General features: G+C 35.5%; 1 protein-coding gene across 1 annotated transcript; it reads right to left on the bottom strand.

Moving 5' to 3' along the window:
* Positions 1–8,000: 8,000 nt before the first annotated feature.
* On the bottom strand, positions 8,001–11,958 carry LOC123538303 (uncharacterized). The gene is made up of 2 exons (XM_045322277.2): positions 11,308–11,958; positions 8,001–10,106 (listed from the first exon to the last, which is right to left on the bottom strand). The coding sequence occupies exons 1-2, from the start codon at positions 11,627–11,629 to the stop codon at positions 9,214–9,216; spliced, it is 1,215 nt and encodes a 404-aa protein (XP_045178212.2). The 5' UTR covers positions 11,630–11,958; the 3' UTR covers positions 8,001–9,213.
* Positions 11,959–12,462: the final 504 nt, after the last annotated feature.

The following is a 12,462-nucleotide window of genomic DNA, read 5'->3' as shown; positions in this document are numbered from 1 at the left end:
CATACCCCTGTCACTTTCAGAGATTTGCTTTGTACAAATAAGCCATTGGCTTATGGACTACAGGCGATTTTCATGTCTGGTATCCAATACAAGCAATTATGATACATGTCTAGTCAAAGCAAGGAACTTCATTTCAGCGCATCTTAATCATCAGCAGCATCATCAAAATCGCCAACACAATTATAGTTAGCGCTAAAATTATTTCCTTTACACGATTTCTCCAGATACCATGGTGCTAGTAAAACAATATTCAATTAGATGACTGCAAACCATACCATTGTCTCATATAATTAATAGCTCTGTAGCATTTTACAGGTCTCCAAAAAAAGGTTTACAGAGTTTTAGATCTTTTTTTTTTCATTAAAAATCTGTAAACAGGTTTCATAAACTGGGTTTTTACGAACAATTAAACTAAAACGGAGATTATATTTGAATAGTAGATAAACATTTTACATTGCATTAAAGTGGGTATCTTATAAAACGATCTGTATAAAAAGCTTCAAAGAAAAAAGTTCTGTTTACACAATAAGATGTGTTTGAGAAAGTTAATCAAGAGACAGACAGAAATTTCCATGTTCAATACAGAGTTAATTATCATGACAAGCTATTATATGACAACAAAGATTGACCTTTACTTTTATTACGCTACCTTCGAAGTTCGCGTAATAAAATGTTTTATCTAAAATAACAAGATTTAGCAATATAAGATATATTCAATTAGATAGCTACGTTGACCAAGTTAACACTAGCATTGATTTTTGTACCGCATACATATCACTTATGTGTAGCATACTAATAATCTTATCAAACAAAAACGTATCGACGTAATTATAAAGATAAATTTTTTAAAAAAAAAATGGTATTTTAAAATGTATATGATTGCATATCAATTTAAGCTGAACGAAAGTGTAGTTCATAAAAAATGATTTGACAACAAAAAAAGTGGCAACACAGATTATAGGAACATACTTCTCTGGATCGGTTACATTTAATAGGGTCTGTTTCCTAACTTTCGTTGGTATGCACATCAAATTGCTCATGTTTGACGCTTCTGGAGAGTCCAGTTGATAATACAGTTATGCACAGAGTAGACTGACTCGAACTTGTGTCTACATGACACGGGATGGGACGTCTCGAACTTGCTTCTACATGACACGGGATGGGATGTCTCGAACTTGCTTCTTACTGAACGATGAATGACACGAATGATGTCTAGAACTTGCTTCTACATGACACGGGATGGGATGTCTCGAACTTACTTCTACATGACACGGGATGGGATGTCTCGAACTTGCTTCTAACATGACACGGGATGGGATGTCTCGAACTTGCTTCTACATGACACGGGATGGGACGTCTCGAACTTGCTTCTACATGACACGGGATGGGACGTCTCGAACTTACTTCTGTCTCGAACTTGCTTCAACATGACACGGAATGGGATGTCTAGAACTTGCTTCTACATGACACGGGATGGGACGTCTCGAACTTGCTTCTACATGACACGGGATGGGACGTCTCGAACTTACTTCTGTCTCGAACTTGCTTCAACATGACACGGAATGGGATGTCTAGAACTTGCTTCTACATGACACGGGATGGGATCTCGATGCTTACGACAGTACTCATCTGTCTCGAACTTACTTCTACATGAAACGGGATGGGATGTCTTTATTCTATCAGATGATTCGGAATGCCTACATGACACGGGATGGGACGTCTCGAACTTACTTCTGTCTCGAACTTACTTCTACATGACACGGAATGGGATGTCTCGAACTTGCTTCTACATGACACGGGATGGGACGTCTCGAACTTACTTCTGTCTCGAACTTACTTCTACATGACACGGGATGGGATGTCTCGAACTTACTTCTACATGACACGGGATGGGATGTCTCGAACTTGCTTCTACATGACACGGGATGGGATGTCTCGAACTTACTTCTGTCTCGAACTTACTTCTACATGACACGGGATGGGATGTCTCGAACTTACTTCTACATGACACGGGATGGGATGTCTCGAACTTGCTTCTACATGACACGGGATGGGATGTCTCGAACTTACTTCTACATGACACGGGATGGGATGTCTCGAACTTGCTTCTACATGACACGGGATGGGATGTCTCGAACTTACTTCTGTCTCGAACTTACTTCTACATGACACGGGATGGGATGTCTCGAACTTACTTCTACATGACACGGGATGGGATGTCTCGAACTTGCTTCTACATGACACGGGATGGGATGTCTCGAACTTACTTCTACATGACACGGGATGGGATGTCTCGAACTTGCTTCTACATGACACGGGATGGGATGTCTCGAACTTGCTTCTACATGACACGGGATGGGACGTCTCGAACTTACTTCTGTCTCGAACTTACTTCTACATGACACGGGATGGGATGTCTTTGATTTATCTGATGATTCGGAATGCGGATGGGCAGCATTTATCCTTTAAAATCATACCATTTACATCCTGATATATTGGAATGTAGCATATGGGGCTCGGTGATTTCACGTGACTTTTTACCGATATGCGATTGGCTTATCGCATTGATGGAACGCCGTTTTTTGCAATATAGCTTGCACTCTACATGATACATAGAGAAATGTTTGTGACCTCATTCATTAGTTCATATAATTTATTCAAATTTTCAGCAATGATCAATATTTGTAATCTAGTTGTGCATAAGGGTTTTTGTGTTAATTGCTCTTCAATTTCCTATTGTCAACGACGTCCAGGTGAAGGCATGAATCACATAGTCAAGGAATGTGACCAGTTGAGCTAAAACTTATGTTATACATGAAAGGAAAATAAAGTTATTTTTGCTCAAAACAATAACTTTCAGAATTAAGGAATACATATTTCATAGATCTACTTGTATATCATGTAGAATGATAAAACTATTTTCTACATTAAAGCGTACTGGTATAAAAAAAAAAACAAGCACGTTATTCACCCATAAGTTACTTTTCATAACAATTTCTGGTCTGTATATCTTTCGACTTGTAGACATCTTTGCATGCAATAAAATTGCTCAAATAAATGATATCAGGGGTAGACTGTCACTAAATGCATTGTGGGAGGAGTTATAGTTTGTTAATCAGATGCGTGGTGGCAGCTAAAGTAATCATTAGAAATACAAGTACATGTAGCTAGTATCACCTGATCTTTTGAAACAGTTGCTATCTTGTAAAATTTTATAATCTAATATTTTCTTTTTTTATTATTATAAACAAAACCACGTGTCAGTTGTTTACGTTATCAAAGGGTCATTTATGCTCCTCCAGTGAAATTCAAATATTTGACAAATGAAACTGAAAAATTCTAAGTATACTGATATCTGTTGAAAATATTAATTGTACCAAAAGAAATAGCATACATCAAAATATATTTCTGTATGTTTTAAAAATCATTCTGTTCTTTCAGGATTTCAAAAAAATACCATTCATATTTTTATATAAAAGCCTGCCACAGTGCCATCTTCTGCAGCTTGTTAATTTTGTGTTTACATAGTATATATGTGGCATTTGTTCATGTTTTTGATTATGAATTTGGGTCTAGTTTACCTTTAAAGCTATTTGTTTCTCTTCTGTGAGTTTGAGCAACGTTAAGGCCGAGTTCAGACATGCGAGCAAGCCATCCATCTGACCGCTGCCTAAGGTTAAGAGTTCTTCACAGTCTGAAATAATGTCAAAAGTAATACCAGAGTGTTCACTCACCATTGAATTAAAACAATCGATGCGATGCTGACCCAACACAACAAGCAAATCCTATCACTATTATGTGTGCCATCTGACATTTTGCAAAGGAGATATAATTATCTAACTCCATCATTTGTCCATGATGGTTACATCAGTTCAGATAACCATAATCATTCCTGGGGGCGTAATTACACTAAAATTATTATCATAACCACTTAAGATGAGGCTATAGCCTTGTTTATCAATGACTCTAAAATTACTGTAAATGTCAATGTACTATTATCAAACCGGATTTAAGCTTGTAGCTATTTTTTATTTTTGTATACGTTTGTTCTCTCCTTCGTCTGTTTCTGTAGAAGGTCGATAGTTCGATCCACACCCGCGTCACACCAATGACATGCAAAACGGTACCAGTAATCACTTGCACGGCCCCACCTTATAAGGAAAACCACTCATACCCACTTGGCGATAGATTCTATCAGGAATAAGGTGTTGAGGTTGATAAATGTAAGTTTGACAATGGACCTAACACAAATAAGCATAAACTATGAAACAAAAATAAATGACTGACGTAAGAATAACAAAAATATTTCACAACTGCGATAAAAGGTTGTTGTTCAGTATGTTAATATATTTGGTATATGCCCTTGACATATCAAAAGAATTTAGTGTATTGTTTTAATATAGAAGTCAGTACCTAGATACTGGACAAGGTGTAACTGGTAATTATTTCTTATTTCCTATAAAATATACAACATAATATGGATTTGAATAGTTTTAACACTGTACTAGAAGGTGCACAGAAACATTCTGTGTGGCCTTTGGTATACATTATTTAGCGGCATAGCATAAGGTACCATTCGCATATATTCTGTGTGGCTTTTAGGATCATCAAATTATTGTCTTCTTCTTTTCAAAGTGTATAAGGGTCACTCCATATTCTGCAAGGTCTATGGTATCAATTTTTTGACGCATTTTTTTCACACTGCTTCAAAATAATAAAACAGGAGAGCTATTTGTATCCTACAGCAATATGATATGCATAGGTTCGAAATATATAATTAACAATATTCTGCTTCGATTGATGTAAATGTTTCAAGGCAAAACCACTGTCAGTTGCATTACCTCAACTATAGATGTGACCAATCCTTGTTGATCATTACATACCTTGATTGTAACAACACAGTGACTTTCTTCACTATGTCGGCACTCACAATCGACCACGATTGTTATTATTATGATATCTATAAGCTATGTAAAGACATGGCTTGTGTATTTGCTGAAATATTTTCGTATAAACAAATGTAAACATTCATCCATCACGGCTTATTGCCAATTTTGTATTTACAAATAATTATGACATTTTAAGTCACAACGTGCTTTTATGTTACACGCTATCAGTCACGATTTAAACTTTAAATGAAGCTGTTTACTGTATAATATCATGGAGAGATAATTTTGATCTTTTACAAAGGCTGCTGTTTTGAAAAATAAATACATTATGATACACATCCGGAGTCATGACCCTCTATTACAATTTACTTATGTGATTCAGTTTCACATAAAGTTGTTCATATTAGATATCTGGTAGAATTTATATTTGACAAAAATACTTTTAAACAGAAATTATCCATATACGGATTTTATTAACTAACGTATCTCCCGTAAATGAGTGCTATGCTTAAGTTGTAAAGTAAAGAATCAATGTTGTGCAATGGTCATCCCTTTCGGCTTATCACTTGCAAACTTTGTTAATTGTTTTGTTTTCTCTCTGCGTATATTACATACAATTGGCCTATTTCTTATTTGTAGACAACAAGATACCAATGAGGCGCTGGAGCAAAATATAATTGAATGTTGTAGTGGTGCGGTGGCGTAGGTAATGACGGTGATGCTGAGTATATTGACCGCCGAGTCAAAAGGCAATATATTTTCTGGTTACTTTCAAGATTGTCACGACTTCTTCGTTGATCCATACATATTTACAGAACAGAACAGAACAGAACAAGCACTTTATTAAACTCACACCATACATAAAGGTATACGAGTATTCAAAGCAATTCCACCTTTACAAATCGGATCACGTTACAATATATGAGCCGCGTAATGAGAAACCCAACATAGTGGCTTTGCGACCAGCATGGATCCAGTCCAGCTTGCGCATCCGCGCAGTCTGGTCAGGATCCATGCTGTTCGCTAACAGTTTCTCTAACTGCAATAGGCTTTCAAAGCGAACAGCATGGTTCCTGACCAGACTGCGCGGATGCGCAAGCTGGTCTGGATCCATGCTGGCCGCAAAGTCACTATGTTGGTTTTCCCATGGCACGGCTCATATGGTGAACATGAAACAAAAAGAAAGCAGCAGAAAGTACACTTGTCACAAGAGAAACAAAAGGAAACCGACATGACGTAGTCAAGACTTTAACAGGTAATAATAAGCTGAATTGCATGGAAAACATATCAATCAAATGTAAAAGCGAGCTGTTCATGAATTAAACGGCTAAAGAAAGGTGTCTACCCTGTGAGGTATGTGCCTCTGGGTTTGTTCGCATCTCTTTTCTCATATGAATTTACACTTCATATATCCTACAACTAAATGTTTCTTCTATACTATGGCCTTCTGTTACGTTAAGGTGAAACTAATTACTGTCAAGTAACTAACATGACAGAGAACATAAAACGTAACAATAATGATTCTTCCGTCATTTTATTTTTCATAATAATAGGAGCCTTGTAAATTATCACATATTATTAGATACTATTAACAGTTTGATATAAAACATCATCATCATTATTTTGCTAAGAGCATTTCAACGCATATATAGATTTGCCTATTTTTCAAAAGACACTTTGTATTTCATTTACACAGGAAAATGTAAAATGCAAATACATATTTTTCTAGGTGAAAAAAAAATACTATTTATATAAATTAATCAAACAAACATTCTTGTCTATCATTATTTTATAAGGTAATAGTGGTAATTAATGAACACGGCAAAGAAACTGAAAACAGTTACTACACTTCAAAAAGAAACAAATCTAAATGAAATAAAACACAAACTAAGAAAAGCAGAAAACGTGTAACTAGTTGCAAAATCATTTGAAAGTTACAAAACATATCTTTACAAAAGCGTTGTTGATGATGTGGTAACTAAATATTTCTCTATTATCAGAGAGAACAGTTATCGAAAATAAGACACAACAGGAAATGATTATGTTCATAACAAAGCAAATATTGCAACGCATTTTAAACAAGAGCCCATGATGACTTTTAACTAATATAACATAAACTTAATTCAGTGCCAGTATTGTCTTGACAACAGTTGTTTTTTTTTGCGCTATCACAAATCTTATTGTTTTAAAAATCATAATGAAATAGTCTTTTTCTAATTTGTTGAATCATTTCTATTGTAATTCTGTCCGATCTTTCATGACTCGGATTATCCATGTTACCCGAGAAGAAAAGGGATATCACTATACAAAGCCTGAAAAGCCTCGAGAGCCATCAGTTAAGGTATTAGAGCACTAATAGTAATGTTTACAAAATGGCCTTTGCTTGGTATATTCTGAAAGGTAACCGTATTTTGCACTATTTTGCAATTTTTAAACAACTTTTACCGTGCCGTTTTTTATAAATTTTGTATAACTTATAGTATCTCCTCAAGCTCAAGTAGAGACAAATTTCAAAGTGATAGTCACTATCCAAAACGTTTGCAGAGAACTCATTTTACCATTAATTTTAATGAAAGAAACATCAAACTATTGGTAAACAATTATAAAACACAAAATAAAAATGTCAATATCATTTTTTCTATGGTGCCTCAAGTAAACGGATTTAATGAGACAGAATTCATACTTCAACATTGAAAAAATAAGGTCGGATGCTGTGTTTCTGTTTTGAATTCTGCTTACTCCATTTACAAATAACCTTAGGACAGACGTAAAACCTACCTAAATTTCTTCCACAATATATAATCTAAGAGTGAAAGCAAAATTGAGAACTTTCAACGCGTGTAACTCAATATTTTTAAAGATGTGTAAATCTACCCCTTCTGTTTAAGTAGTTAATTCACTTTGAACACCAAGAAATCGCTTATAAGATTCATCTTTTTCCATTTTTGTACAAGAAATCAATAATAAGTCTCGAAAGAAGTAAAAACTTACTAGAAAAAAAGGAAAATAAGGAGAAAAAAATTTGGTCCCAGTAGGGCTTGAACCTACGCCCCCCCCCCCCCCCCCCCCCCCCCCCAAAAAAAAACAAAGAAAAATATCAAACAGGGAATGCCACGCACCAAAAACGTAGCCTCCTCAAAACGAAACCCCCAGCACGCAGACGCGTGCACCACACACACACACACACACACACACAAAGCCAACACATAAGGACAAAACGAACAACACACACGCGCCCACAAAGCCAACACATAAGACGAAACGAACAAACAAAGGAACACAGTGGGGCAGTAAAAGTAGGTTTATGGTAGGAATTGAATACTCTTCAAAAAGGAGGTTCTCTATTAGTGATCTAATACCTTAACAAAACATAGGGTCTGAACACAGACTATGAAAAACAGACTATGAAAACATAAATTATGCAAATTTAATGTGAATATATCAATATAATTACCGAAGACTTCAACATATTAAGCGAAGGAATATCTTGCTCGTAAAATGGACATAAAAGTTTCATAAATGTCATTTCACGCAAATCAATTTGCCGCGTAGCATACAACACATGTTTTTCTGGTGTAAATAGCAGAAACAAGGTACAATTATATAAAACAACATGTTACAGCTCGGAAATAGCGGAAATGTATATTGCTGATAGTTGCAGCCTCGCCAACTGGAGGAAAATAACTTCACTTCATGATCTGGTCGGTGAATGGTCGGTGGGTTAACGTGCTACTTTGTTTTTTTTACACGAACACATTTTCATACTAGTTTCATCTGGCAAATCAACCTATGTGCGTAAAGTTAGCAGTCAAGTAGGATGTGCACTTTCTAAAGGAATGTTACAATGACAGTTTCAGCCTAAGCGGCTTGTTCATGGCTTGTTAGTTATTTTTAACATTATAAACGATAGTAACTATAGAGACACTGTACAATTATTGAACCATTTTCAGATCAGATATATCTTAGATTTCTGTCATTACATAACCCCTTGTTATCATTTCATAAAAATAGTACTCTCTCTCTCTCTCTCTCTCTCTCTCTCGTCCAATGTATTTAAAAAAATATCACAATTGTGTGTAAGATCAAAATGGGTTGGAGGAATGCAATAATGTCTTCTGGTCCAATTTGTTTTCAAGTTCCGACATAATTATGTACGCTACAGTTACGTTCATTTATTGCACCTTGTGAAGCCAAGTATAAATTACATTTCTCTGTGCATTGATTAATTTGAACAGTGTCTATACAATTTGTTTGAATATCTAATGTCTTAAGCTTTCCTAGCTTGGCTAGATGTACCATATCACATCCCGTGCACGTTTTGCATTTAACTTGTCGGTAATGCTATGCTTTCTAAAACGTTAGTGTCCCTTTCAGCTGTATGCACTGTTTCACTTTTATCATTGCAGGTATTTATGAAATTCTCTACCATACTGTTCACATGCCCGCTTGCCACATTTAATGATGGAGACATGTCTGCAGGCATTTCCTGCGTGTCTTTAATATTGCATAAACAAGTCAAACTACTACACGTTTTACTGGATTGCATTACAGAGGTATTTTTATCAATAGCACTTTCGGTTGAATTGTTTGAATTGTCTTCTGCGACATTTAAAGGTGTAAAAGTTCTTGAGTCAACACACGACTGTTCGCCCGCCACAGTATCTTCCATTTTACTGGATAACATGTCTGACATTTCATCAGATTCCTCAGTTTTGTCATTTGTTTTATCAAGAAACACGTTTTTAATGAGTGTGTCTGTCATATCGTCTGTAATTTTCTGATGAATTCCACTCAGAAAAGGATCATCAAACAAGTAAGTGTCTGACATACAGTTGTTGGTGGGTACAAAATATCCGCTGAAATACTTTCTCTTATTTGTTGCATATATTTTATTTCTAAGTTTGTCTTGTCGTAATTCCTTTTGTAGGCGTTTCGTTATATTGTTAACAAGTACTGTTCTTCTAAGAAATACTTCAGGGTCATCTAACTGTTTTAATTTTTTAATTGACATTTTCAGAATTTTCTTTCTTTCGTCTTTTCTTTCTTTGGGCGTGTTTAAGAACGGTGAGACTCGTTTAGATGGAATATAGACTTCTTCGGATTCGGTAACTTCCGCTTTTCTTTTCACTCCGTGCTTTTTCATATGCATGTGACCGTCACCAAATTCCACGTCTGTCGTGTTGCCTATTTCAAACAAATCTGTTACACATTGTTTACCTGTGGAACCAAAAAAAGGATTGTAAATTATAATTTGTAACTTATTACTAACACTTGAACACGCACGTCTCAATCAGCAGCATTAAAAGTACTATAATTAATATTGTCTTTAAAACACGATTCCTTGGTATCTAATTAGGAATCAGTTAACATGGTTGTAGTAAACAGTTTGCAATTTGATAACCGTAATCCATAACAACTCTTCACCTCTAATTAATAATTCTAATTCACTTTACCAGTCTCAAAAACAGGTTGATTAGTGATACAGTACTTAATATGAGCCGCTCCATGGGAAAACCAACATAGTGGGTATGCGACCAGCATGGATCTAGACCAGCCTGCGCATCCGCGCAGTCTGGTCAGGATTCATGCTGTTCGCTAACAGTTTCTCCAATTCCAATAGGCTTTAAAAGCGAACAGCATGGAGCCTGACCAGACTGCGCGGATGCGCAGGCTGGTCTGGATCCATGCTGGTCGCATACCCACTATGTTGGTTTTCTCATGGCACGGCTCATATTTTTTTCTTCATTTAATTTCTCTTCAGTTGTTTTGATAAGATATACTGGTTCCTGCAAACACTGGGATATTTCATATATTAACGCAATACTAGTATAGAATTAAAACAGTCAAAGGTCATTCTTGTACATAGTTTTAATACTGTGAACAAAAAGAGGAAAGTGGGATGTGTGAAGATGTGTATAATGCGAAAAGGGCCATTACAAATTGTTAAACCGCAAAGACAGATGAAGAAGACGACAGCATGACAATGCTCCATCATTATGTGTCAAAAGTGAGTTAATCATTATCACGAAAAAGAAATTACACGACAGCATATTACGAACATTTTTGTAAATATACTGAAGAGGTTGAGCAATATAACAAATAGCTTATACACAAGCTAAAGGTATGTGTAAAAGTCAGATAAAGCTACGGTGAAATAGACCTCTATTTAAGAATAGCATTGATTTTTGTACCGTTTAACCTTATTGTATTTAATTAAGTAAATATAACAAGGTCGTAACATCAAAATCGTTTATAAACTATAATTGGATTGATATAAATGTAAGATATCTAAAATGTGGTAGATTATATTAAATGTATTGCAATCATGCAATCAACTTAAGCTAACTGAAAGCGTACATGATCATTAATTTCTTCTGAAATCTTAAAGGAAGTTTAACAAAATGAAAAAACAACTAACCATTTGCAGAAACATCATTTTCCGTGTCAGTTGATTTAAGGTCTGTTTTTATACTATCTTCGGTATAAACACCAAATTGGTCATGTTTGACGCTTTCACATGGTACATTTGGAATTTCCATTTGGCACGAAATCGATGAACTCGTGCTTGCTTCTATATGGCATGAAGTGGGACATATTTGATTATCTGATAATCCGGAATGTGGACGAGGAATATTTATCCAATTAAAATTAAAACTTTCACATCCATTATTTTGCACATCTGTATCACCCTCACTAAATGGATTCGTGTACAACGCTTGCATTGACAAAACACAAGTCATTTTTGTTGGCACTTTAATTATGATATGATATTTCAATATTTTTCTAACTATTTAACTTTCATAGCAAACAATCCAAATATATCAGCAGACGACACTATTAAATAGTCTCCGGAATGGCAAATCAATACACAATATCTCCTTCTGCTTGTAGCTTAAATCATACCGTAATATTATTGCAGCGGACAAGTTTTCACTCCGGCTATCAATCGCGAACTGACGTACAACTGTACAACTGAGATATCATGAAAAAGATGTACGATATAGGTAACGGGGAGTAACTCGTTAGAAGTTGTTATGAAACAGTTTATACATCTAAATCTTAGTTGTATTTTAAAACATTATATATATATTGTAGCTTTGTGTCCTCATTTGCTTATTTTAATAAATACCGTATGTGAGGCAGCTTACAAGGATGCTCATGGTCCAGTGCGTTTTGGCGGGTGATGGGTTGGGGATGACGGTCTAGTCCAAGTTCGTAGATTTGTGAAACAGTCATACTGATCAAATATATTACCTGTACCTATTCGCATATACATCACATACATAAATATTTGTACATATTCTTTTGTTGGGATTTAAAGATATTTGATTCTCTCCCACTCAGTGTAATAGACTGAAAAGACTATTGTTTGTTTATCAAATTTTGTACAAAAATAGTTGATTCAAGACGACCACTCGAGGCAACAATACTTGCGACCATCCCTTGTTTATATGTTGTTTGACATTAACAGCTACAGAGTTTCAGGAGTCATCGTTTCGAGAAAGTGTTTAGCGTCCTAGCAAATCGGCCAGGTTTGCATTACGTTATCTATAACAGAACTGAAGGCGGACAA

Source organism: Mercenaria mercenaria, chromosome 1 (genome assembly GCF_021730395.1).
Source record: "Mercenaria mercenaria strain notata chromosome 1, MADL_Memer_1, whole genome shotgun sequence".
NCBI classification, from domain to species: domain Eukaryota; kingdom Metazoa; phylum Mollusca; class Bivalvia; order Venerida; family Veneridae; genus Mercenaria; species Mercenaria mercenaria.
This window is presented reverse-complemented; position numbering and strand designations above follow the sequence as displayed.

Bases quoted from the DNA above. Each gene is read 5' to 3' on its own strand.
- LOC123538303 (XM_045322277.2), bottom strand. From the start codon at position 11,629: ATGACTTGTGTTTTGTCAATGCAAGCGTTGTACACGAATCCATTTAGT. The intron at 10,107-11,307 runs GTTAGTTGTTTT...TTGGTTCCACAG, and splicing joins AAATGATGTTTCTGCAAATG to GTAAACAATGTGTAACAGAT.